The sequence below is a fragment of the Chrysochloris asiatica genome, unplaced genomic scaffold (genome assembly GCF_000296735.1).
Source record: "Chrysochloris asiatica unplaced genomic scaffold, ChrAsi1.0 scaffold00340, whole genome shotgun sequence".
Lineage (NCBI taxonomy): Eukaryota > Metazoa > Chordata > Mammalia > Afrosoricida > Chrysochloridae > Chrysochloris > Chrysochloris asiatica.
Window position 1 is genome coordinate 502,595 of NW_006408858.1, and position 24,295 is coordinate 526,889.

The following is a 24,295-nucleotide window of genomic DNA, read 5'->3' on the forward strand; positions in this document are numbered from 1 at the left end:
CTCAGTAGGGGATGTCATTTTGATAGTACTGGATTATATCGTAGGTCCTGCTCCTGAAAGGCCAAGAATACAGGCAGGGGTGGGGAGGTAGCTGTGAGAAAACCAAGTCCAGGTCCCTCCACCCCCACCCTAAGTGCACCCCAAGTTGTCCCTGCTTCTTGCAAGTAAGTGTGCACAGAAACTGGTCCCTGATGTGCCCCCTCCTCCAGTCCAGCAGGTGTTCCTCTTATGGCACTGCAATTGGGACACCTGCCTCAGTTTTCTCCCCTGAACACCCACTGCGAACTGGGCCTCTAGCAACTCCGCTTGGGCCTCACTGTGAACGCTTGGCTGTGCTCCTGCTTTCAAGGCATCACACTTAATCCCCCTACCTCCATACCCCCACCCCCACACCATAAGAGACTGCCTAAGGTCAGTTCTTGCTTCTCCTCTGGCAGGGCCCTGGCTCCAGCCTGCTGAGCCCTCTCCTCCTGAGTCTCAATGTCTGGGTGGCTTCCCTCAGGCCCCCAATCTTTCGGTACCTCTTTATGTAGACGCCTCATCAGCATCTCAACACAAACTCCATTCCCTTCACCCCCTCTGCTGCAATATCCAGTAGTTTGGACACACATTCCAAAGTTATCTCTAACCCCTCTCTCACCTCACAACCTGTCAGTGAGTACTATGGGCTTTGCCTTCAAAACCCGCACCAACCTCCTCACAGTTCTACCTTCCCCGCTGCTGGGATGCTGGGGTGCTATGTGGTGGCACCTGCTCTCTGGTCTGGCATAAAGCTGGGATCTCCAGGCCTTAGGCCTTGCTGCCTGTCTGAACTCACTCTGCTCCCAGCTCTTGCTGGTCAGTCCTACCCCAAAGGCTCTCCTGACCTCCCCCAGGCCCCTGCCCCTTAAACCAGCACTCCCTGCTCCATGAGATTCTCTCCAGCACAGGTGCACAGAGCATGGGTCCACACCTGTTGCTGAGGAAACAGTTCTGAATGATCTTCATGATGAAATTTGCGGCTTCTCGCTCTGTCATGTTGGGACTAAACCTGTTCCTAGAGGGTGGGGAGATGGTTAAGAGAACTGAGTCAGTGCTTTGGAGCCTGAGCAGCATTGCAGCTTACCCTCTCCAGGTTTAGGATGTGTGGTTATCTTTAGCTGAAGCTCTCCCTGGAAATATACTGTCTGAGGCTCAGTGTCAGGCCTGAGGGACAATGTTATGAGGCTAAATTAGGCCTCTTATGTGGACAGTGTTCCCAGCATATCCTCAGGGCCTGGGTGGGTGCCACCTATGGGGTGGACTAAGTATGGGGAAGGGGTAACTGCTTGGCTAGAGTGGGCCTCAGAGGCAGGGTCAAGTGCTGTGTCCCTGGACAGACTATAGGGTAAGGTCCCCTGGCTGGCTCAGGCCGAGAGAGTTTCACATCTAGAGTCTGTTGACTGTGTGTGGCCAGTGCCCCATCTTCTCTGGAGAATACCCTGGAAGTTTCTGGGGTTGCAAGCAGCTCATACGACCCCATCAGCCAGCACAGCTACAAGCACTCAAGGGGCAGCCAATCTTAGGCAGCATTGTGGCTAATGGATGGCTATCCCCCAATGCCTGGTGGGTCTGCTAAAGACCTACTTCAAGAGCTTGATTGTCTGGCCTCGGAAGCAGGGTAGGCCAGTGTCCAACATGAGAGTGACCAGAGACACGACAGCATCCATGTAGGGCCTGGGGAGAGATTGAAGGGAAGTGGGTTAGAGGCAGCCTGACCCTACCCTCAGTCTGCAACCCAATGCTGTATCTTCACGCCTGGATTCTCGCTTGCTCTCCCAGATCTATGGTCCCCAGAGCCCCTGCACATCAGGTGCCCCCAGCCAGCCCTGTAGGCAAAAGCCCAGCAGTCATGAGCTGAGTAGTCCATCCCCAAGGGAGGCCCAAGGAAGCACAGATGCTCTGTACACGCCAGCCCAGTCCTCATGTTCTGGCTGCGCAGCATTGCACACAGCAGTTATAAATGCATGCTCTAAGTGTTCTCAGAGTGTGCGATGTGCCTTCAGTCAAGTGACACTGGATAATGAACCAAAGACAATGACCATCTATGGTGGCCTGAAGGGAGGGCAATCAGCAGAAGTAGCAGGAGGCTGGGCTTGGCATGCCTGCCCACCAGCCCCTCCCTTATTATTCTCTCTATTCCCATGTCTACAAAGAGGCAGGAGAACGCCACTCCATAGGGCCTTCAAGGGCCACCAAGGATAGGTCACTTTAGGCTGGACACCATTTGCCCGCCTACCTGGGGAGTCCCTGCTTTCATCTAGCACCCAGGGCTCTCACCTTACGGCCAGGTAGCCACGGACACACATCTCCATAAACCACTTGAAGGGTGTGGCCTCCATCTTGCCTCCCATGATCATCACCATCTCATCTGTCAGCTTGATGTCTGGCTCCCAGCCCAGGTTCCCGCCTGGTGAGCTTTCAAACATGAAGCCAAAGTCTAGAAATCCCAGAACCCTCTGTGACTGACTATCCCAGTCAGAGAGGCGGGAGCACGTTGCTAGGTGGACAGGTAGTCTGCTCTTAGGAATACCAGCTCCCACCATGCTCATGAGCAAGGCCCTAGGACTGTGCTTTCTTGGGAGTGAAGGACAAAAGGGAGAGGCCTATCCCTCCTAGAGTTCCACCTGGCAGGCCTTCAAACAGGTTCAGTCATTGCTGATAAAACCTAAAACCATATTAGGACAAATCTGAATTTCTGTAAAGTGGGTATACCAGAAACCAATAACCTGCACAGGGAAAATTACACAGGTAACACTTGCAATGCATAATGCTGAATTACTGTTAGATTTTGCAGAGAGACACATAAGCCAAGTGGCATAGTTTGCTGCCATCTTTAAGTCTGGCACCACTCTGTCACTGTTTTTGGCTCTGCTGGTCATGATGTTTACAACACACATGCTGCCTTTGACTTGTAAGAGGGAGAATATGTTTCTAGCAGGGTGTTGGCTATAATTTTTCCCATTCTGGTTCACCCTTGTTTAACAAATTCATGTCCATTCCAGTTTTACTTCATTGAGCATGGCTCAATCAAAGAAGAGTCAGTTTGAAGCCCTTCTATTTAATGCCCTCAGGCTCCTGGTGTAGGGCTGGGCTGCCACCCAAAGTAGGAAGGACTTAGTCCCTGACTCCAACTCTCCTAATAGGAGCTTTGGGCAAGCTTGCTGAGGAGCAGGGTCACCCCCCAACTCCTGGGGCCTCCAGGCCAACTACCGATGTGGATGATGTGGCCCTTCTTGTCCAGCATGATGTTGCCATTGTGCCGATCTTTGATCTGCAGCAAGAACAGCAGGAGGCTGTAGGCAGCCATGCTTCGGATGAAGTTGTAGCGAGCCTGTACAGAGAGCCGTGGGCATTACAGGAGCTCTTGGAGGGCAAGCTGCCCTCCCATATCTGGGAGTTAGCTTGTTTTCTTCTGGGGAATCAAGCCTTTTGAGGGGGAAGGGGCTGCTCAGTTCTTTCTAAGACCAAGCCCCTCCCCAAATATACGGTCTCAGAAGGAGAGGGAGGGAGGAAGGGAGGTGAGTGTAAAAAGATCTGGGATTTCCCTGTGTACCTGCTGAAAGGCCAAAGTGGACTCATCCCCATACTGGCGTGTGAAGTAGTCATACATGCCAAAGTCCGTCTGGCGACCCAGCTGGTCTCTCGAGGTGCAGTCGGGGATACACTCAATCACCCCACACTGGGGAGGAAGGAGCCGATGTGGAGGATGCCAGGTAAGGAGGGAGAAGGTCTGGGGGTGGCGCAGGTGGAGAAGGTCTGGGGACTTAGAGGAGCCACTTACCCCAGGGGCAGTGGCCACTACCCGGTATGGAAACACGAAGAGGTCCAAACCAACCAGCTGAAAGATGTTCTTGAAGAGGTCGATGATCTGCAGGGCCAGCATGTCCTGGGAGCCAAGAAGTAGGCCTGTCAGTGCCGAATCACGTCCAATGGTTGGCAGGACCCTGGCCCACCTGCTCCCCTTCAGGGTGACCAAGAGGGGCTGGAAGGCGGCAGGTCTGGGTTTTCCAGAGCCCTACCCACCAGTTGGAGCTGTGGTAGCATAGTGGTTATGAATTGGGCTGCGAACCACAAGGTCAGCAGTTCGAAAACTACCAGCCATTTCGTGGGAGAAAGATGAGGCTTTCTGCTCCTATAAAGATTTACAGCCTCAGAAACCCTGTGCAGAGTTGCTATGAGTTGGTACAGACTCCGCAGCACATTAAAAACAACAATAACCCACCAGTTGCTCAGTGGGAGAAAGATGAAGCAGTCTGCTTCCATAAAGATTGATAGCCCTGGAAGCCCTGTGGGGGAGCGCAATAGGATTGCTATGCATTGGAATTGGCTTCATGGCAGTGAACTTGGTTTGCCTTTGGATTTTAGGAATTAAAGTCAGGTTATTTTGAGTGTGTTCTGCTTGAGTATACTCAGCTGCTAACCTAAATTTCAATGGTTCGAACCCACCAGCTTCTCTGTGGGAGAAAAATGAGGCCATCTCGATTTATACTCTTGGAAACTCTAGGAAGCAGTTCTACTCTCTCCTATAGGTTTACTGTGATTTAGAATAAATTCGATGGCAGTGGGTGATGGGAATGAATTGGCCCACAAGCCTAGTGGAGGAGCAAACTCTCGTTGGATTATGAATGTGCTGAGAGCACCTAGCCTGCACTCTCCTAGGCCTAACCCCTTACCTGTCTGCAGTCATCCCCAACTTTGAAGATTGCAGCCTGCCAGGAGATCTTCTGTGTGTCTGCCTCCTGTGTGCCGTTCTCCTCAGAGTCAGAGCCACACCGCAGCCCTGAGGGGGCAGGAAGGTGGGTTCCTGTTACTAGTGGAAAACCTCAGAGGTGTGTCTGCAAAGTCCCAGAAGGGTGCCAGGGAGGGGCCCTGGCAAACCTGGGAAACATCCTGGGTCAGCAAAGGAATCCCAGGGCCAGGCATTCTCTTATCAACATTTAGACCAAGTGGAATTGAAAATAGAGCCTGTTTTCTTCTGAGACAGAGTTCAGTGTGTCTGTACATGTGGAGGGTGCTAGAGGACTCAGGGGCCTAAAGTGAAGGTATGGTACACCCACCTATACTGCCTGAAGTCCTGCTGCACAAGGACTGTCAAGAGCCTCAGGCTCAAGAAGGCTCCCCTTGATGTCCTGGCAGGTTTGGGGCAGACATATCTGCATATGCACATGAGCTCAGAGCATCTTGGCCATAGCACTGAAATCTGAGGCAATACCCACCTGGACACAGATGGGCATGACTATTTCTGGAGGACAGGTGACAAATGAAGTATCTCAAGAGAAGCTTCCATGAGCAAGGGAGCATACATTTAGGCCTTAGAGAAACTCAGGGATCCCCCACTGACCTTCTTTCTCAAGCTCACTCACTCCACATCGCTTCACCTTGAATTTGGCCAGGTATGGGGCTTTTGCCGCACTGTGGGGAGAAAAGAATGTGGTGGAAGCAATAGAGCAAACAAAAACTCCCTGAAAAGCAGGACACAGGAGAACAGAGACCACACCTCTGCATCGGGGTCCCAGATTTGTAGTCGATGTCCAGGACGATGGCCTCAGGGTTGCTGGGCAGGTAGCAGCCTGGTGTGAGGACAGAGCACTGTCACGGGACCCAGGGAATGGCCCCACACACTGGCTACCATAGCCTCTCCCCAAGAGAAGGTGTCATGCTCAAGAAGCCACAAGCCTCTTGCTACAGACCCCGAGGACTTTTCAGTTCGCAGCTTTTATGGGTGCGCTTCCCTGGTCCTATGGACTTTCAGGGGTGTCCCAGGTCTCATAAATGAGCCACACTGAACCCTGGCCTGCTGGTCTCCCTACTCATCCAGTATCCCATTTAGCACCCATTGCAGCTCTCAGGTCTTGGGCTGTACATTCTGACGTGCCAAGGAAAAGGCTACCTAATACAGTAAAGCTTGGTCTTCTGAGAACCCATCCCTGGCTAACAAATGCCATGTCTCTTGGGAACTGGATCCTAGTAGGCAGCTGTGGTGATGGTGGGCCTAGACTCTGGGCCCTTCCTTCCCTACCACATGATCTAGAAACCCAGTGCTCCTACTCCATCCTGTGGCAGTCATTCATTAAGGGGGAGGGGCTTCACTGAGAGGATGGTGAATCTTGTGTGCTGGGGCAGGATCAGGAGCATAACAAAACAAGCCCAAGGTAACGTTTACCACATCTACTGCCTGCCTGCATAAGCACCTCCCAGCATGACCAGGGAGGATGGGGAGCTGTGCTGGAGGCCGCAACTCCTGTCTTCTCAAGGAAACATAATGGCACAGCCACATGGGCTCAAAGGTGCCCAGAAGTTGCTCCCACCCTGGCACACTTGTCTGTGTGGCCCCCAAGCATCTGGAACCCTGGCCCAGATAAACAGCACCTTGGCCACCAGAAAATCTGTAGGTAGCCCCCAGCTCACCAGGCCCTGAGTTTGAGGGTCTGGCCAGGTTGTTGGTCTCCATACTCACCCATGAGCAGAGGCCAGTCTCCTGAGCACTTAAAGCCCTCCTACTTACCTGGCTGCACTTTCACCTCAGATAGCGCTGACAGGCATGCCTTCTTTCTCTCGTCACCTTTAGGGTAGGGCCTGAGGAAGAAGACAGATGTGCTGTCTCCCAGCTCTCCTGTTTGAGGTGGGCACAGAACACCTTGTTTCCTGATCAAAACCAGTAAGGTCTACCTCCCAACTCCTCTGTGAGAGTGTAGATGATGGCCCCCATGCTGGATTCCTCATCTGAAGACCACATAGCTCCCTGGGGGCCCAGGGCAGTCTTTTCTGCCCTCTCATGCTTGGGGAGATATGTGTATGATCAGAGGGGCACAACGTGTGGAGGCTACGGGGTATGGGTTCACACAATTCTGGGCTCAAATTCCAGCTCTTTGGAGCGGCTTCAAGAAAGTATATGGAAAAATTCTACTGTCTTTTTTTTCCACCCCAAAACTTACTGTGAATTGAGTGAAGGTTCACAAAGCAGAGCATCAGTTTTACATTCAACAAATCATAATTTCGTTTCATCTCAGTAACTGCAATCCCCTTTCTTTTCCTTCCATTTTTCCATGAATTCTTTAAAGCTCCCTCTTATTATATGTTCTATGTGACCTGGGTGGTCCATGCAGACCTCCTACAGGGAGATGGTAAGGGGTGAGGACACTAAGTTTCTCACCTAGCAGATGCCTAATTAGTGCGGCTGCTCCTACCTCTTTTTCACTGTGTGCGACAGGCTACACTGCCATGCTGCCTATTCTACTCAATGTCCCGCCTGGGAGAAGGCCTCAGGGACATGGGGTGGACAAGATGTGCCCAGGAACTAGGCACCTGCCTGCTGAGGACCAGACCCGTGCTGCTGCCTACAGGACGGACGCTCTGCCAAGTGCTGGCCACGCTTGAGGGCTCCAGGCCCCTATCCAATATGAATGGACAATGCCATAGATGCCTGAGGATGCTGTCAGAACCACATGAATGGAAGCTCAGGACAATGGGTCTTCTGAAGAAATCTGCTGTTCCTCACGCAGTAGGATCCTTCACAACTCTCAGAGCAGAGAGGTCTCAAACCGTGAAACAACCTAAGACATGAGACTAGCGTGTGTGCTTCCCATAACATCACAAGACCTGCAGAACCCCGGCCTACCCTGAAACCTCTCATTGATCTGGTCTCTAGGATCAACCTAGTATCCCTCACACAGGGGCTGCACCGGGACTGTTTGTTTGCTTAGCTCTACCACTTACTTAATGATGGCCGACACATTGGTGATCTTGTTGAAGAAATCAAACTCCCGCTGGTAGAAGTCCTTAGCTGGGCCCGACAAAGAACCTGTGATCTCCTCCACTAACTGCTCAAGCAGGTCGCCAATGTCAGCTAGCAGAGGGAGAAAGCTGAGTCAGTGGCGGCCTTGGAGAGATCATCAGGTTATTTTCAGTCAGGTCAGCAGTTCTCAAAGTGTGGCCCATGCGCGCCAAGTCCCTTTCAGCAAAGCCCAATGTCAATGCTGTCTCAAGACTGTGTGGACACGTGCCAAAGTGATGCAAAAACAAATGACACCTCAGCATGCATCACAGTAGGGGTGGCCCAACACTCTAAAGGTCACTGTACTCTTTCCTTAAGTATCACTTAGTCATGTCTTCAATGAAGCAATAAAAAGGGAACTGTGTTAATACCTTCCCCTCAAGCTGTCTTTCTAATACCATGTGTGGTACTGCTGGAAGTATGCATAAAGCATGTGTGCTGTGTTCCGAAGTATGAGGAGGCTCTAAAAAATTCGTGAAAAATTCCATTACTTCCATGAACCTTTTGACATTCAATGCAAACTAGTACATTGGTGGTAGCTGTGATCTAAATTAATCTCTCTTTTTCATTATTGTTGTGTGCCAATGAATTAGTTCCAACTCATAGTGACCCTGAATATGGTTTCTGGGAGGGGCTGGTGGGTTTGAATTGCTGAACTTTTAGCTACCAGTTCAGTGTTTATTCTACAGCGCCACACCGGGACTCTTTTTTCATAGAGCTTCATTTTTACTTGAAAGGGTGATACAAAATATAGCTGTCCAAACTTAGACATTGAAAGTGAACAAAGGGGAGAAAACCAAACAGACCAGAGATGCTTCCAACTCATGGTGACCCAGTGTTACAGAGTAGAACTGTGCTCCTTAGGTTTCTTGATTATAATTATAATGAGTTAGAAAACTTTATTTTGATAGCTCTCCAACACAAACACTTTAGCTAAGACTGGTAGGGATGTTAGCAAATGTGCCATTACTGTATGAAGAAACTTCAAAAAGTTCATGGAAAAATGAAATCAAGGCAATGGAATTAATTTTCCCACCAACTTTTTGAAGTCCCTTCATATAAAGACTTCAGCAATATTTGAAAGGTTTGCATATTTCACTGACCTGTTTTTAAGTCCCTTCGTAACTGTGCAAGGTCAAACTGCCCTCATTAACATCGTGCAATGGATTAAATGCACAAGTGAGAGGAGAATCCAGTTATCTCCTATGAAGCCAGCCAGAAATGAGATTTACAAAAATGTGACACAATTCTGCCCTTTTCACGTGGGTTTTTGTTCTGGAAAAGTCATTGTAAATAAAACTATTGATGCTAAACATGCAACCTTTCTTTTTTTAATTCCTAATTCTGGCTCTGGTAGCATAGTGGTTACAAATCAGGCTGTGAACCAAAAGGTCAGCAGTTTGAAACTACCAGCTGCTCCGCATGAGAAAGATGAGGCTTTCTGCTCCCATAAAGATTTACAGCCTCAGAAACCCTGTTCAGGGTCACTATGGGTCAGAACCGACTCGATGGCACTTAACAACAACAAAAACAATGCTGATTAGTCTAATATGATCTTCATCATTTTTAGGTAAGTGAAGGAGCCCTGACAAGACACACAGTTTTCCAGCAAGATGGAGCTCAACTGGGGAGGAGGTGGGCTGGTTGCAGGGTGGGGTAGGGTGGTGGGGAGGTAGATCCTCTGCATGTTAAGAGGAGAACTGCTCCTTGCTTTGGGGGATGGCAAAGAGAGGGAACTGAGGGATGGGATGGTCCAGGTCATTGAGGATTCCTGGAGCTTAAAAAGTTTCTGGAGATGGGGCCACAGATGAGAGCAGGGGTACTCACGATCCTTCTGGTGCCCCTCCTCATCTAGATAAATGTTGGTTTTCATGTTCCAGATGAACTGGTGGGCCAGCAGCTGAGATTTGGATGCTGCCCACAGGATGTACTCCCGCACGTAGCCCATCTGGAGGAGTGCAAGGCCACCAGTCAGGATTTCTGACCCAGCGCAGCTCCCAGGGTCTTGCATGCACCATGGGGCTGGGTGGCATCACTGTGACAGCAAGGAAGGGAGGCAGCAGGTATAGGCAGCAGTCTTACCTTGTCATACCTGAGGGCCTGCACAATCTGTGGGATGTAGAATAGGATAGCATCCTGCGAGGAGGGAGGGGAGCAGCATGAGCCCTGCAGCAAGGACAGACCTGCCCAGCAGAGGGAGCCCTGCCTCGCTCAGCACCCCACCATCCTTGTCAGAACACTGGGGCAAAAGGAGTGATATAGGAAGCCCACAGGGTGGCAGTGAGTCTCCAGTGGCTTGAGACACAGGAAGAGTTGAACGAATGAGGCTCACATGCCTATGGGTGGGTAGGCAAAGCCAGGGCTCTCTCGGGCTTATTACTGTGACGCCATCTCATGACAGACTGTGTTTGGGCTGCATCAACTCAGACTCATACAGTCTCCCCCAGTCCACCCATGGCCCCAGAAGTGAACAGCTGGGGTATAAAGCACTCGCTATATCTGGACCAACCTCTGGCCACCTTTATCTTGAAGTCAAGCACCTAATTAAGGTTAAAAAACAAATGCAAGGGGGCAGCAAAGTTTGTGGAAAGATCAAATGATAAGGGGATTTTCCCACCAAGTTTTGGATACCTCCTGTTACCATGGAATATATTCAAATTAGCAATGACTCTAGACTACAACAAACTGGTCAAAGAAGTAAAGTGGACTGACGTGTAGTTAGGCTAACAGTTCCCAAACTCTCCAGACACAATAACTCCCTTCAGTGGCACTTACCGGTGGGAAGGACCGCAACACCTTGACCCCATACTGTGCGGTAAGCGGGTGCGGTGGGTACATGCTGGAGAAGTAGGAGAGGCCAGTGGGCGGGTCCGTGGGTGCCCAGCAGAGCACATGGCTGAGCTCAGGTGCATCAGCATCAATGGTGTGCCAAGTGACCAGGAACTAGGAGTAGGGAGATGGCTGACCTTTGGCGAGCACACTGGCCCTTGCCCAATGTCGTGGGGATGGACACGTAGACTGGATGCTGCACAGCCTTGAGTTATGTTTCTGAAGCATTTTAAAACGACTTGGGAAATGCTTCAGATACATACAAACAAACCTAATGCCAGGGAGTCAATCCCAACTCCTATCAACCCTGTAAACAGCAGAACTGCTCCAGAGGGTTCCCGAGGCTGTCAATCTTTACAGAAGCAGGCTACCTCATTTTTCTGCCATGGAACAGCTGGAGGGTTCAAACCACTGACCTTGCAGTGAGCCACCCAACACTTAACCCACTGTGTAAAACAGCAAAACTGCAATTGTATTAAGGTACATGAATCTTTTCTATTGTAAATGCAACAACAGTGTTGTCATCAGCTGCTGTCAAGTTGGCTCTTCACAGTTTATGAGAACCCTATGGATTGTAGACACAATACATGCTTTGTATTTGGAGAGAAAGAGAGAAAATACGACCTCCCATAAAGGCAGTCCCTTCATTTCTAGCACATTCTGGGTTCCAGGCATCAGTGTGTAGCTTGGTAAATACCATTCTACCTTGATAGCTTCCGGAACATCACTGACGGCTCCTGGGTCCAATCGGACCAGACGGGTCACCTCGTTACCAATGGCTTCTGTGTTTTTAAACCTGTACATACAGCAGGATTGAGGTGGGTGAGGGGCTTGGACCATAGACTTGGGTCCTACAGAAAGCACTGAGCTGAGGGGCTCAGGTCTGCATCAAACATCATTAAGACATCCCAGGCTACAAAGAGACTACAGAAAGTTCTTGGGAAAATTCTATTATATTTCAATTCCATTGTTCCACAAACTTTTTAAAGCTCCCTCAAAATTAATCTGTTGCTAAGTCTGCATATGAGTGTTTCAAAAGTTATATAAGAAAATACCAGTTGTACATTGAGCAGGGATTACCTGCGCTAGCCGTTCTGAGGAATGCCCTCTTTTTCAGATCTGTTATTGTGCCTCCTTACCCTGACCCTCAAAGCAGTCCCCCCATGCTGGGCTCTCCCAGGGGTGAGTAGGTAGGGACATGTTTTCAGCTCAGGGTCACCACCCCAAGGTAACAATGCAGAAGCAGATGGACAGAGGCAGAACTAGAGGTAGGAGCTAAGCACTTTGGACTTGGTACCAGGAACTGTCAGCTTTGGAAGCACACATGGGAGCCGGAGGTCTGTCTGGTGGAATTTCTCCATGGAGCATGTGTTTGGAGTTCCTTGCAGCTCCCAATAGTCTAAGACCTCTATTTCCACCAACACCAACCCAGAACAACCCTGTGTGGGCATAGCCCGGCTGCTGGTTGAAGCAAGCCATTGACAGTTAGTACCCAGAGCAAACCCAGGTCTGCCTCCCGGGAAGTGATAGTCTCCATGCACCCCGTCTGTGAACAAAACCATGGTCCTGATCTGCCCTGACACAACTTCCAGGGGCTCAGGCTGTCACCTAGGATTGTGAAAACATTATGGAGTTACTGTGTGATAGCTGCCCAGGGCAGAACACTGGCCCGTGAGTGCTGCCTGCATCCACGGTCACCACCCCCTTGCTCGCACTGTGGTCAGGACCTACCTGGCTGGCAGTTGCACGGCCAGGTAAGGTGAGATGTTCCAAGCAAGGTTGACGTTGTCTTTCCACTGCTTCTCACTCAGGCTAATATACTTGGACCTCCAGTTGGCCACACTGTTCTCCCCGGCCTGGTCCAGTTCCAGTTCTGGTGCCGATAGGGGGTTGTACCATGTGACTAAGCGCTCAATCTCAGTGGCCTGAAGAGAGTACAAAATGTCTGATTTTTGTGGCCAGGCAGGCATTGGGCCCTGTGGGTGGGTGCGGGGCCAGTGACCCACCAGCAGAGACAGTAGCAGTGTCCGACGCTTCATGTAGTACTTGTGTAACTGGGAGCCCCGGTTGGTTTTCTTAGACATCCCTGAGGTGGGGGAGAGAGAGCATAGGTATCCTTTCTCAGAGTCTCCTGCCCACCCTATTTTCAGTGTACTTCTTATCCCTCTGGGATGGTGACTCAGGGGTTAATGCCCACTGACCTGACTTCTTGGAGATAGTGGATGTTCCGCTGGACAGTGGATATGTGTTGATCCAGCCCTGTGTGGCCTGCTGTCGGGAGCCAACTGTTATGTCCAGGTTGCTCCGCGTGTCTTGGTTATCTGTGACAACGACATTGATATTGGAAAGAGCGGCTTGAGAATATGGCAAACATGAAATGAATTTTCTCCCAGCGACCAGGTGGTCCATGGGAGACCAAGCGTTTTCCAGGCACAAGACTCCCAACAGACCTGCATGGAGAAGGCTGACAAGAGAACACACCACCGCTTACAACTTTGCAGGATAAATTCTTTAGAGTAAGTTTTTCAGACCTCTGAGAATTTATTTAGCCAGACACATTGCCACCGAGTCAAATCCAATTCACAGTGACCCTACAGGACTGAGCAGAACCGTCTCATAGGGTTTCTGAGTCTGTAAATCTTTATGGGAACAGACTGCAGCATTGTTCTTCTGTGAAGCAGCTAGTGGTCTTGAACCACCAACTTTTTGATCAGCAGTCTGATGGATTCCTTATTTTAGATGGAAAGCTTTCTACATGCATTATATTCCTCCTTGCCTTTAAAGTAAAATAAAACCAATAAAAAGATTCCTTTTGGGGAAACATTGTTATCTGGTTGACATTCCACTGTCCTTTCACATATATTAATGGACCTCTGGGCCACTAAGGAGTCCTGGTGTAGTGCTGTGGGTTAATGCACTGGACTGCAAAGTCAGTGGTTCAAGCTCACCAACTAACCCTATAGAGAGAGGGTCACTATGAGTCGGAACTGACTCGACAGCACTGAACAACAACATGGGCCACTAAGGAGCCCTAGTGTGGGGCTATAGGATAAGCACTCGACCACAAGGTCAGTTTGAACCACAAGGTTGGCAGTTCAGACTCACCAGCCACTCCTCAGAAACCGTACATAGGGTCACTATGAGTCAAAACCGACTCAACAGCACTTAACAACAACACAGGCCACTAAAGGACCACTTGCCCCACTCAGAAAGCTGATTTATAAAACTGCTGTGGCTGCTTTCTAATGTCCCTTTCTTTTTCCTGATTGTTAGGGTGCAAGTTGTAGATTTGCCTACAGAAACTCATCTCTAATTTGCTACAATGGAGGGCATTGGTGAGTCAGTAGTAGAATTCTTGCATTTCACGGGTGAAACTTGGTTTCCATTTCTAGCCAATGTACCACATGCACCACAACTCATTTATCAGTTTCTTATAAGATGGTGGCTTGCGTGTTGCTGTGATTCTGGAATGCTGTGATGCTATGAGTATTTTGAACACTGGCAAGGGTCACCCAGGGTACATAGGTTTCAGCTGAGCTTCCAGACTAAGACAGACTCAGAAGAAGGAGAGGCAAACTACGTCAGAATTATTAACCACTAAAAACCTTAGGAATAGCTGTTAAACACTGTCAGAGAGCAACTGAATATTGAATACTGAAACATGATGAACAGCACCAGAATGTTGTCAGAGATAGTGCTGAAAGGCAGTGCCTCGGTTGGAAGCTACTCAAAATACGACTGGGAAAGAGCTGCCTCCTTAGTTGATCGTGATGATGCAAATAGACTAAAGCTTTCAGGACCTTCATTTACCAATGGGGCACAACTCAAAATGAAGTGAAATAGCTGTGAATATCCATCAATAATTAGAACATAGAATGTATGAAGTACTAGTCTAGGAAAATTGGAAGTTGTCAAGAACAAAATGGAATGCATGAACATCAATATCCTAAGCATTAGTGAGGTGAAATGGACTGGGATTGGCCATTTTGAATATAACAATTGCATGGCTTACGATTCTGGGAATGACAAATTGAAGAGGAATGGCATTGCATTCATCCTCAAAAAGAACATTTCAAGCTCTATCTAGAAGTATTAAACTGTCTATGATAAGATATTATCCATACGCCTATGAGTCAGACCAGTTAATACCACTATTGTTCAAATTTATGCACCAAACACTAAAGCCAGTGATAATGAAACTGAAGAATTCTACCAACTTCTTCAGTCTGAAACTGACCAAACATGTAATCAAGAAGTATTGATAGAAATGCAGAGGTTGGAAACAAAGAAGGATCAGTATTTGGGAAATAAGACCTTGGTGATAGAAATGGTGCAGGAGATCACATGACAGAATTTTGCAAGACCAAATTAAACAACATAAATACATGTGGACTTCACCAGAGGGAATACACAGAAATCAAATTGACTACATCTGTGGAAAGAGATGCCAGAAAAGCTCCATATCATCATCATCATCAGCAGACTATGAAACAGACCATCAATTGCTCATATGAAAGTTCAGGCTGAAGCTGAAGAAAATTAAAACAAGTCCATGAGAGCCAAAAAATGACCTTGAATATATCCCACCTGTATTTAGACACTATCTCAAGAATAGATTTGATGCATTAGACACTAATGACTGAAAACCAGAAGAGTTGTGGCATAACATCAAGAATATCATACAGGGAACACAGAACGGTTTGGGGGTTTGTTGGAGCATCATCCTTTTGGCTAGGATACTGCGGTTCTCCTTTGGACAGGGACAGTAACGCAGTGGTCTGGGAAGTGGCCTCAGACTTAGGTGTTTGGTGAAAAATGCCCCAAACCAAGCAGACTGTCTGGAAATCCACTGTAAAGTGGGGTGGGAAGGCCTCCCGCAAATAGCTGGCCACTAAGGCGGCCCAGAAGAGTGCCCCCTCTACCAGCGGGGTGAAAAAGCCCCATCATTACAGGCCAGGCACCATGGCGCTGCAGGAGATCCACCACTACCAGAAGTCCACTGAGTTGCTCACCCAGAAGCTGCCCTTCCAGAGGCTGGTGCCAGAGATCACCCAGGACTTCAAGACAGCCTTGAGGCTCCAGAACGCAGCCATTGGCGCCCGGCAGGAGGCCAGAGAGGTGTACCTGGGTGGGCCTGTTCGAATACACCAACCTATGTGCCAAGAGAGTCACCATCATGCCCAAAGACATCCAGCTGGATATGGGGTGGCGAGCTTAAGCACCAGGCCATTTTTATGGTGTTTTGTAGTAAATTCTGTAAAATACTTTGGCTTAATTTGTGAATTTTTTGGTAGGACATTCTTTATAATATGTTGCATTTTTACTTCAGTCATTCCATCTTTCACTCAGGATGAATGCGAAAAGTGACTGTTCACAGTCTCAGTAATGTGGGCACTGTGGCTCAGGCAGGACAAGTTGCTGATCCGCAGAAGGGATGGTTTCTTACTTCTCATGGTGCATGTTTCTCTATGTTACTGACTTGTTGCGTACCTTTTAAGATACTAGAATTGAGAACTGTGTGCAGAGTCCTTTTGCAATAAAACTGGTTATGACTTGATCCAAGTGTTTAGCAATTGGGGCTGTTAAGTCTGACCAAACATCACCATGATAGAATGTGGGCTTTTTCAAGGATGAAGATATACAAGTCTTAACCACAGTGTAACTTACCATTTCCTTAAAAAAAAGGAAACCTGGCAACAATAGAATACACTACGTGCATTTATAATTGCTATTTATATATTGTAGTGTTGATATTTTAAAATTCAATGTTTTATATTTACATGTGGTGGGGAGTCTTGTCATTCAGGTGTGTGTAATTTAGAGTCCAGTTGGTTTGCCTCTCACTAGATGCACTTGTTCTCGTGGTGAAATGCTCTGCCGTGCTCTACTTTGCATAACTCCTCATTCTATCACATGTTAACTAACCCTCTAGCTGATAATGCAGTTCACCAATGGGGGATTTAATAAGGAGCTCTGGTAGCATAGTGGTTACGAATTGGGCTGCTAGCCTCAAGGTCGGCAGTTTGAAACTACCAGCTGTTCCATGGGAGAAAAATGAGGCTTTCTGCTCCTGTAAAGACCTGCAGCCTCAGAAACCCTGTGTAGGGTCACTATGAGTCGGAACCGACTCCACGGTACTTAACAATAACAACAGACTATCTAATACCAGTTATTCACACCAGCATCATCTGTTAACTATCTTCAGAACTCGTTAGTGTGCTGCTTTTTGTTGTTTAGTGGCTGATGTCCTAACTTGGTTGAATTTTTCTCCTCTACAAAGACAAACCAATTACTGAAGTCCTTTTCCTTGTGGAGTTTGTTCTAACAACTCTCAATTTTGGACTTACTGTCGGGGAAGGGGCACATGACTCCAGCTTCTTACCAATTACTAGGGGTGTTGTGTTAGGTGACATCTAGTATAGTGGCCTGGAGAAAATCAGAGAGGTGGCCCTTCAAAGTGGTTTTAAAATTTATCCTTTTATGAGTGTAAACTATCACTCAATTCACAATAAAAACTTAAAAAATAAAAAAATAAAACTTTTTTTTAAGCCATGTGTCAGTCAGTCACTTTAATATAAAATATCATCAAACCTCTCAATTACAAGAGCTCAAAAAACCACTGATCTTCAACTTTATAACAAGATTCAAAATCAGGGACAAACTTAGTTTTTAGAAAGAACCTTATATGGCAATTCCAGCTCAGGACTTTTTTCTGTATATACGTAACAATCAAACTAGGAATTACTACACGGGAACATTAATGCAATAAACAAGTAAAATGTGTTAATCCAAATCACAAACTTGATAATAAAGTGAATCATGGCAAGGGGACATCGCCAAAGAACAAATGACTCCTCAGTTAAGTTTGAAAGAAAATCTTGCTTTTGTGCAAACAATTCTGCTTCAAGACCATTTGCATAGAAATAGAAAATGGTAGAGCCTTTACTGCAAATGAAAATTGCAAAGCCTCAACATGTTAAATTCAATCCAAGGAGCAACAAATGTTAAATTGGAAGTGGGACTTGAGCATCTAATTTCTAGCTATGCCACTAGCTATCAGCAAGCATGATTACATAGCATAATACACAGAAATGCCAACCAGGCAGGCATTTCTAGTCTCTTTTCAAAGCCAATCTCAAATGCTCTTGATTTTGTCAACAATTACACCTTTAAGTCCTTATTAATAACCTCACAGTTCACTCTCGGCACCAGGAAACAAAGTCCCAAGGAGATGAGCAGCATTTTCTCCCTCATATCCTGCAGAACCAGTATGGTCTGTTACTTTATAGAATTACTTCTGACAAAACCCATTCTTGGCGTAAGTGGCAAGTCAGCAACAGTTTCTGGGAACTCTGGAAATTCCTGTCTTATCTCTTTAGCATGAATTGCTTCCCTATCACTTCATGTCCCACCCTCAGAAAATCCAGATCACCTGGAGTCACAGCTGGAAGTTCCACTATTCATCTCAGGCTCCCTCTGCTGGATGCCAAAGCAACAGTTAGTTGCAAAGCCAAAGACTGTAGAAGCAATGATTATTTATGCATTTTAAAGAGATTTACTTAACTTAAAACCTGGAACTTCTATAATCACCTTCCAGATCCTTTTGGGAAGGGCAGTAGTAGCAATTCTAAAGAACCACAACTTATTTCTACAGGAAGAAAAAGAATACATATAACAGTTTTATCAAGAGTAATTTGTAATTAAAAAAAAAAAAAAACAGAAATATTAGCAATACTCCAAAAGCTGCAGTGTAGAGGTGGCTAAAGCAAATGGAAGATCTTTACAGCGAGGATCATTCCAACCCCCTTGATACACAGGGTAGACGGGGATGGGCAACTTGGACATTACTCAAAATAGGGTGAGGGGGGGCTACAAAGACAAGAAGTAACTGGCTTACTGAGTAGTATCCAATATGTCTGGGCGGGGCTGATGAAAGGAGATGGGGATAGGACTCATGTGGTACAATAGTGAATAATTGTTATCAGGACTGACTGTGAGGGTTGGAAATGTAAAGGTAGATGTTTTGTAGCAAAAGGAGAGGAGTGGTTGACTTTGCAGTCCAGGAGTGGAGGTCCCTGGGACCATCAAAGGAGAAAAGTAGAGTGCAGGGATCCTATCCAGAGAAACAGTGACACCTGAGATGGAGGCAGAGACGATGACATGGAGAGATGGAGTGGCTGGGGGCTCTAGATGGAGAGGGGTTGTGTGCTGACGACCGAGGGTCAGACTTGCCGGGTGTACCCTTTGGTTAACTGATGATGCATGGAGGGGGTGAAACAATATAGGATAGGATGAATGTAAAGCTAATGTTCTCCCATGTAAACTATCACATAATTCACAATAAAACATTTAAATAAATAAATAAAGCAAATGGAAGAAATGAGGAGTAATAGTTTTGAATAGAAAATTTCATAGGACAGTTCAAGAAGACAAAGTCAAATATTGTTATGGGCGAAGATCTGAAGTTAGAAAACATGCTCAGCATTTCTCAGGCTAAAAGAACTGAAGAAAAAATTCAAGCCTTGACTTGAAATATTGAAGAATTGTTTGGGCAAAATAATCAATGATGCAGAAAGCATCAAAAGAAGATAGAAGGAATGCACAGAGTCACTGTACTGAAAAGAAATGGTTGCTGTTCAACCATTCCAAGAGGCAGCATCTGGTTAATAGCCAATGATACTGAAGGAAGAAGTCCAAGGTGCATTGAAGGCACTGGTAAAGAACAAGGTTCTGGGAATTGACAGAAGATAAACTGATATCTTTCAACAAACTGATACAGCACTGGAGGCACTCACTCAGCCATGCCAAGAAATTTGGAAGACAGCTACCTGCCTAATTGATTGAAAGAGATCCTTATTTGTGCCCATTTCAAAGAGAAGTGGCCCAATGGAATGTGGAAACCACTGAATAATTTCAGTTATTCACAGGCAAGCAAAATTTTGCTAAAGATAATTCAAAAATGGCTGCAACAGTACATTGACAGGGAACTGCCAGAGGTTCAAGTTGGATTCAGACAGGACATGGAATGAGGCTCATCACTGCTGATGTCAGATGGATCTTGGTTGTAAGCAAAGAATACCAGAAAGTATATATAGTTATTAAAGCACAGAAAGATGTTTTACCTGTGCTTTATTGACCATACAAAGGATTTCAACAGTGTGAATCATAACAAACTACAGACAACACTGTGAAGAATGGGTATACCAGAACACGCAGTTGTGCTCATGAGAAGCCTATACATAGACCAAGAAGCAACAGTCTGAACAGAACAAGGAAATAGTTTATGGTTTAAAATCGGGAAACATGTGCACCAGGGTTGTATTCTTTCATCATATTAATTCAATCTGTATGTTGAGCAAGTAATTCAAGAAGTTGGATTACATGAAGAACAGGGCATCAGGATTGGAGAAGGACTCATTAACAACCTGTGATATGCAGATGATAGAACCTTGCCTGCTGAAAGTGAATAGGATTTGAAATACTTCTGATGAAGATTCAAGACCACAGCTTTTTGTATGGGTTGTACTTCAGTGTAAAGAATACAAAAATCCTCACTACTGGACCAGTAAATAACATCATGATAAACAGAGAAAAGATTGAAGTTGTCAAAGGCCTCATTTTGCTCACATCAACCATTAAAACACTCATGGAAGCAGCAGTCAAGAAATCAAATGACGTATTGCATTAGGCAAATCTGTTGCACAAGACCTCTATAAACTGTTCAAGAGCAAAGATGTCAGTTTGAGGACTAAGTGCCCCTGACCCAAGCCATGGCATTTTCAATAGCCTCTTATACATGTCAAAGTGGGACAGTGAATAAGGAGACTGTAGAAAAATTGATGCATTTGAGTTATGGTGTTGGAGAAGAATTTTAAAGGTACCATGGATGGCCAGAACAGACAAATCTGTATTGAAAGAAGTACAACCAGAAATTTCCTTAGAAGCCAAGATCACCAGACTTTGTCTCTCCTACATAGGATGTATTATCAGAAGGGGCCAGTCCTTGAAGAAAATATCATGCTTGATAAAGTTAGCATAGTGGCAGTAACAATGGACTCTAGCATGCTAGCAATTGTAAGGATGGTGCAGGACCGGATAGTGTTTTGTTTGTTATACAAAGGATTGCTATGAGTTGGAAATGAATCAATGACACCATCTGTATATCCATGGAGGCTTGCTTCCACAAGAAGATAACACTAAGGTCTGTTTCTGAAAATCCTCTGGGTCACAATGCTTTGATCTGCAACCAATTATGGGTTTGGTGCAGGACTGGGCGGCATTTTGTTCACTGTGTTGCCATGAGTTGGTGACTGACTCAGTGGCAGCTGACACCACCACCAAATCTGCTCTGAGAAACAAGAAGACCACTAACACGCTGCAGAGTCCTCTTCTGGTATCCTCTATCTGAAAGGTTCTCTATCCACCTGTCCTGTCTGACACCCATACACCTTCTCAGGCTTGGTGTCCACATCTCTTCCAGAGAGCTTAGAGCTCTGGCTGGGCCTCTGCTCAAGAGGTGATTCTGAACATGCCCCTTGACACTGGCACATGTCGATCCAGTATGTGTTACATGCACACATGTGAAAACTACCTACTCATGTGGCGGTTTGCCCTCCGTACTTCACTAGCATCTAGTCTGAGAACTGGCTTGATAGACAGCAATGGATGCTTTAGGAGACACTGACCACTCATGGCTCTAAGCTTGGGCTTACTTGATAGAACCAGGTCCCAGACCCCAGGGGAGAGGCAGCACTAGGCATGCTAGGGAGTAGGGGCTAGCAGGGCCCTGATCTCTGCTGCTCCTCTGTCCAGCTCCATGGGCAGGAAGGAGCCCACCTTGCACCTCTACCCTTCATTCTCTCTGCAGGCTGCTTTTGTGGAGAACAATACTCACCTGGGGGTACTAGCTGGCTGGCAGTGAGGTATTTCTTGTCTGAAAACATGGCCATCCAAAACTTGATCATGATGCTGATATCTTCACGCAGCCTCTTCTCTCCTTGAGTCGGGAACTTGGGGGGACAACTGGAAACCACCACCAAGGACAAGTGGGAATGAGGGACCAGAGGCTGCCACATGATAGAGTGGTGAGAGGTAAGCCTGAGCTGGTCACCAGCCACTGTTAAGGCAGCAAGCCACCATGGAACCGGTGGCAATTTCCAGAGCCCTCTCATTCTCACTTTCACCACCACCCTCAATAAGGCCAGGCGTCCTACATTGGGAGGACTGTGAGGGTGCCCCACCCACATCATCACTTATGTCAATAGGAAGGCTGAGTGGGGAGGGAAAGTCAGCAGGAGGCTGCCCAGACAGGGGTCTGAGAAGTACTTTAGGCAAGTCCTCCTGGGAAGGAAGTCCCAGAGGCCAGCACTACTGTGGGGTGCAGAGGTCAGTACCTGAAGTAGTCAAAAGCAGTTGAGTAGATCTTCTCCCGGAGCACATTGCGAATGGTCGCATTGGGGACCACATCAGCATGTAGGAGGGTCAGTCCCAGGGTCAGCAGTCTGCCAGAGACTTGGGGCCATCAGGTGGGAGTATGTGCTTATCCCCCTCCCCCACCACTGCAGGACTAGACCACACAGACCCTTGGTTCCCTAAAACCTGGTGATCAAAGGATACCCTGAGATACCAGGGCTCTAGGGAGCCAGGATGAGCATCTGTAAGGTGATTATAGCTTACTCACATATTTTACCCCAAAATCTCAGCAAAGGTTCTTCAAAGCCTTTACTTTTATTAGGGAAATGAACAGTTCGTGGGATGTCTGCCTTGGCCAATAGAAACACCAGTCAAACCATTTGCAAACTACTCCCAGATGTGCTATGATGGTGAAACATTTGATACAAGTATAGGAAAAATATTTGTCCTGGTGTGGTACTGCATGATAAGCACTGGACTGCTAACCATAAGGTTGGCGGTTCAAACCCACTAGCTGTTCCTCAGAAACCCTTCATAAGGTCACTATGAGTTGGCAGTGACTGGACAGCACTTAACAACAACAATCACATAGAAAATATATAATGGCCTGGTTAATGTAGGGTACCAATGAGCAGGTGGTGGGGAGCTAGAAGCTGGGGCAGGAGGTGCTGTTCCTGCCCACAGGGAACAGAACATAATGCTTGAGGTGAGAAAGACAAATCTCTACATACTTAAGTTCCACAAAAGGGGTGCTAGGCTTCAATGGGCTCTGCCAAGAGGGAGGGCACTGATGGGACTAGAGAGGTGTGGCAGTGAGGTGGGCCCTGGAGGAGCTACTTCTTGTCTGGCAGAAATAGAGTGGTATGTATGGGTGGGTGGGGTAAGCTGTAAGGGCCAAATGGCAGGGGGCGTCAACTGGGCTACGTGGAAAGCTATGGAGAAGTCAGGCCAGGTGCAGGTGGTCAGAGAGGAATGTGATGAATCATCCTTCAGGAGGCCTTCCCAACAACCACGAGTGCATGTGGCAACCCTCACTTCGTGGGCAGTGAGCAACTGGACACTCACAAGCAAGAGCCCTGCTGGGCAGGACTGAAGCGCCAGCTGCAATGAGTGAGGGGTGTGTGGGAGGGTAGAGAGGGTGGCTGGGTAGAGTAAGAAAACTTCAGGTCTGGGCCCTGGCTTTGTCACCAGAGAAATGGTGGTGATCAGAAAGGTGAGGAGGGAGGCAAGGCAGCCTGTAATACAGGGGACAGTGTGGATTGAGAGGAGAAGGGGAAAATGGCAAGGGCAGGCAGATCAGATGGGGCATGTGCTTGAGCACATGGTGGCGCCAAAGCAGATGTTTCCTGTGAAGTCTTCCCTCCCCACTACTCTGAGGTCCGCACTGTCACTGCTTATGCCCACACAGGGAGGCTCTCACTTGAAGCGGGGTCCAATGGCAGCCACATGGCGGTTCATGCTCCCCTTGGTCCCGCCGATGTTCAGGGACATGGAACGCTGCAGGAGACTGGAGAAAATCTCAACCTGGTCGGAGCTGCAGTACTTGGCAATCTCAAAACGCTGTACCAGGAACTGTGTGGGAATGGGACATGTTGCTGTGATAGGGCTGGCCCCTCTGTGTAGCCCACCGTGTGGGTGGGGTGGGTGGGACAGGGGTCCTGGGGAGGTAGGCAGCAGCTGCTGGGGGAAGCCTGGGACACCCTTCTCTCTTCCCATATAAAGCAGTCTCAAGGCACGGAGACACCCTGCTATGGTGGGTCACCCACCCTTGGGGGAGCCCTTGCCCTGCAGAGCCTCAAAGATGAGAAGCAGGGGATCAGACACGTACATCGATCCAGATGTAGTGAGGCGTCACTTCAGGGGGGCAGGGTTTTGGCTGACTTGCTTCTGATGCTGCCAGAGGGTCAGCTTCATTTATTTCAGCAGAAAACAGGCCAAACTTCTGCTCCACTGCCATCTGCCAGGCCCCTGCCATCTCCCGCATGAACTGGAAGTACAACAACAGATTGTGAGCTCCTCTGGGAAGCAAAAAAAAAGTGTGTTTTTTTTTTTTTAATTATAAAAGGAGTATTTCCATTTATGACAGTATCCAAAATAATAAAACCCATAGGAATGCTTTTAAACAGAGAAAAAGAAGTTTTGTACACTGAAAACTGTAAAATATCAAACTAAACTAAAGAATGTGGAAAGCAATATACAACAAGACAGAGGTGGCAGAGGAAAGATGAAGGCAGCAGAAGGCACAGGGAGGAGTGCAAG

At 47.5% G+C, this 24,295-nt stretch overlaps 1 protein-coding gene across 1 annotated transcript; it reads right to left on the minus strand.

Moving 5' to 3' along the window:
- Positions 1–24,064, minus strand: PI4KA (phosphatidylinositol 4-kinase, catalytic, alpha). The gene is made up of 23 exons (XM_006875804.1): positions 23,865–24,064; positions 23,457–23,608; positions 22,018–22,125; positions 21,519–21,646; positions 12,826–12,945; positions 12,631–12,710; positions 12,356–12,549; positions 11,330–11,420; positions 10,571–10,738; positions 9,878–9,931; positions 9,623–9,743; positions 7,738–7,867; positions 6,527–6,597; positions 5,519–5,591; positions 5,363–5,433; positions 4,695–4,801; positions 3,803–3,907; positions 3,575–3,700; positions 3,232–3,352; positions 2,299–2,458; positions 1,606–1,695; positions 953–1,036; positions 1–53 (listed from the first exon to the last, which is right to left on the minus strand). The coding sequence occupies exons 1-23, from the start codon at positions 24,018–24,020 to the stop codon at positions 2–4; spliced, it is 2,562 nt and encodes an 853-aa protein (XP_006875866.1). The 5' UTR covers positions 24,021–24,064; the 3' UTR covers position 1.
- Between the last annotated feature and the right edge of the window lie 231 nt (positions 24,065–24,295).

Excerpts from the sequence above, each read along its gene's own strand:
- PI4KA (XM_006875804.1), bottom strand. The coding sequence starts at position 24,020 with ATGCGGGAGATGGCAGGGGCCTGGCAGATGGCAGTGGAGCAGAAGTTT. Across the intron at positions 22,126-23,456 it reads GCCATTGGACCCCGCTTCAA|ACTGCTGACCCTGGGACTGA; the intron begins GTGAGAGCCTCC and ends AGTCTCTGGCAG. Across the intron at positions 2,459-3,231 it reads GGGCCACATCATCCACATCG|ACTTTGGCTTCATGTTTGAA; the intron begins GTAGTTGGCCTG and ends TGGGATTTCTAG.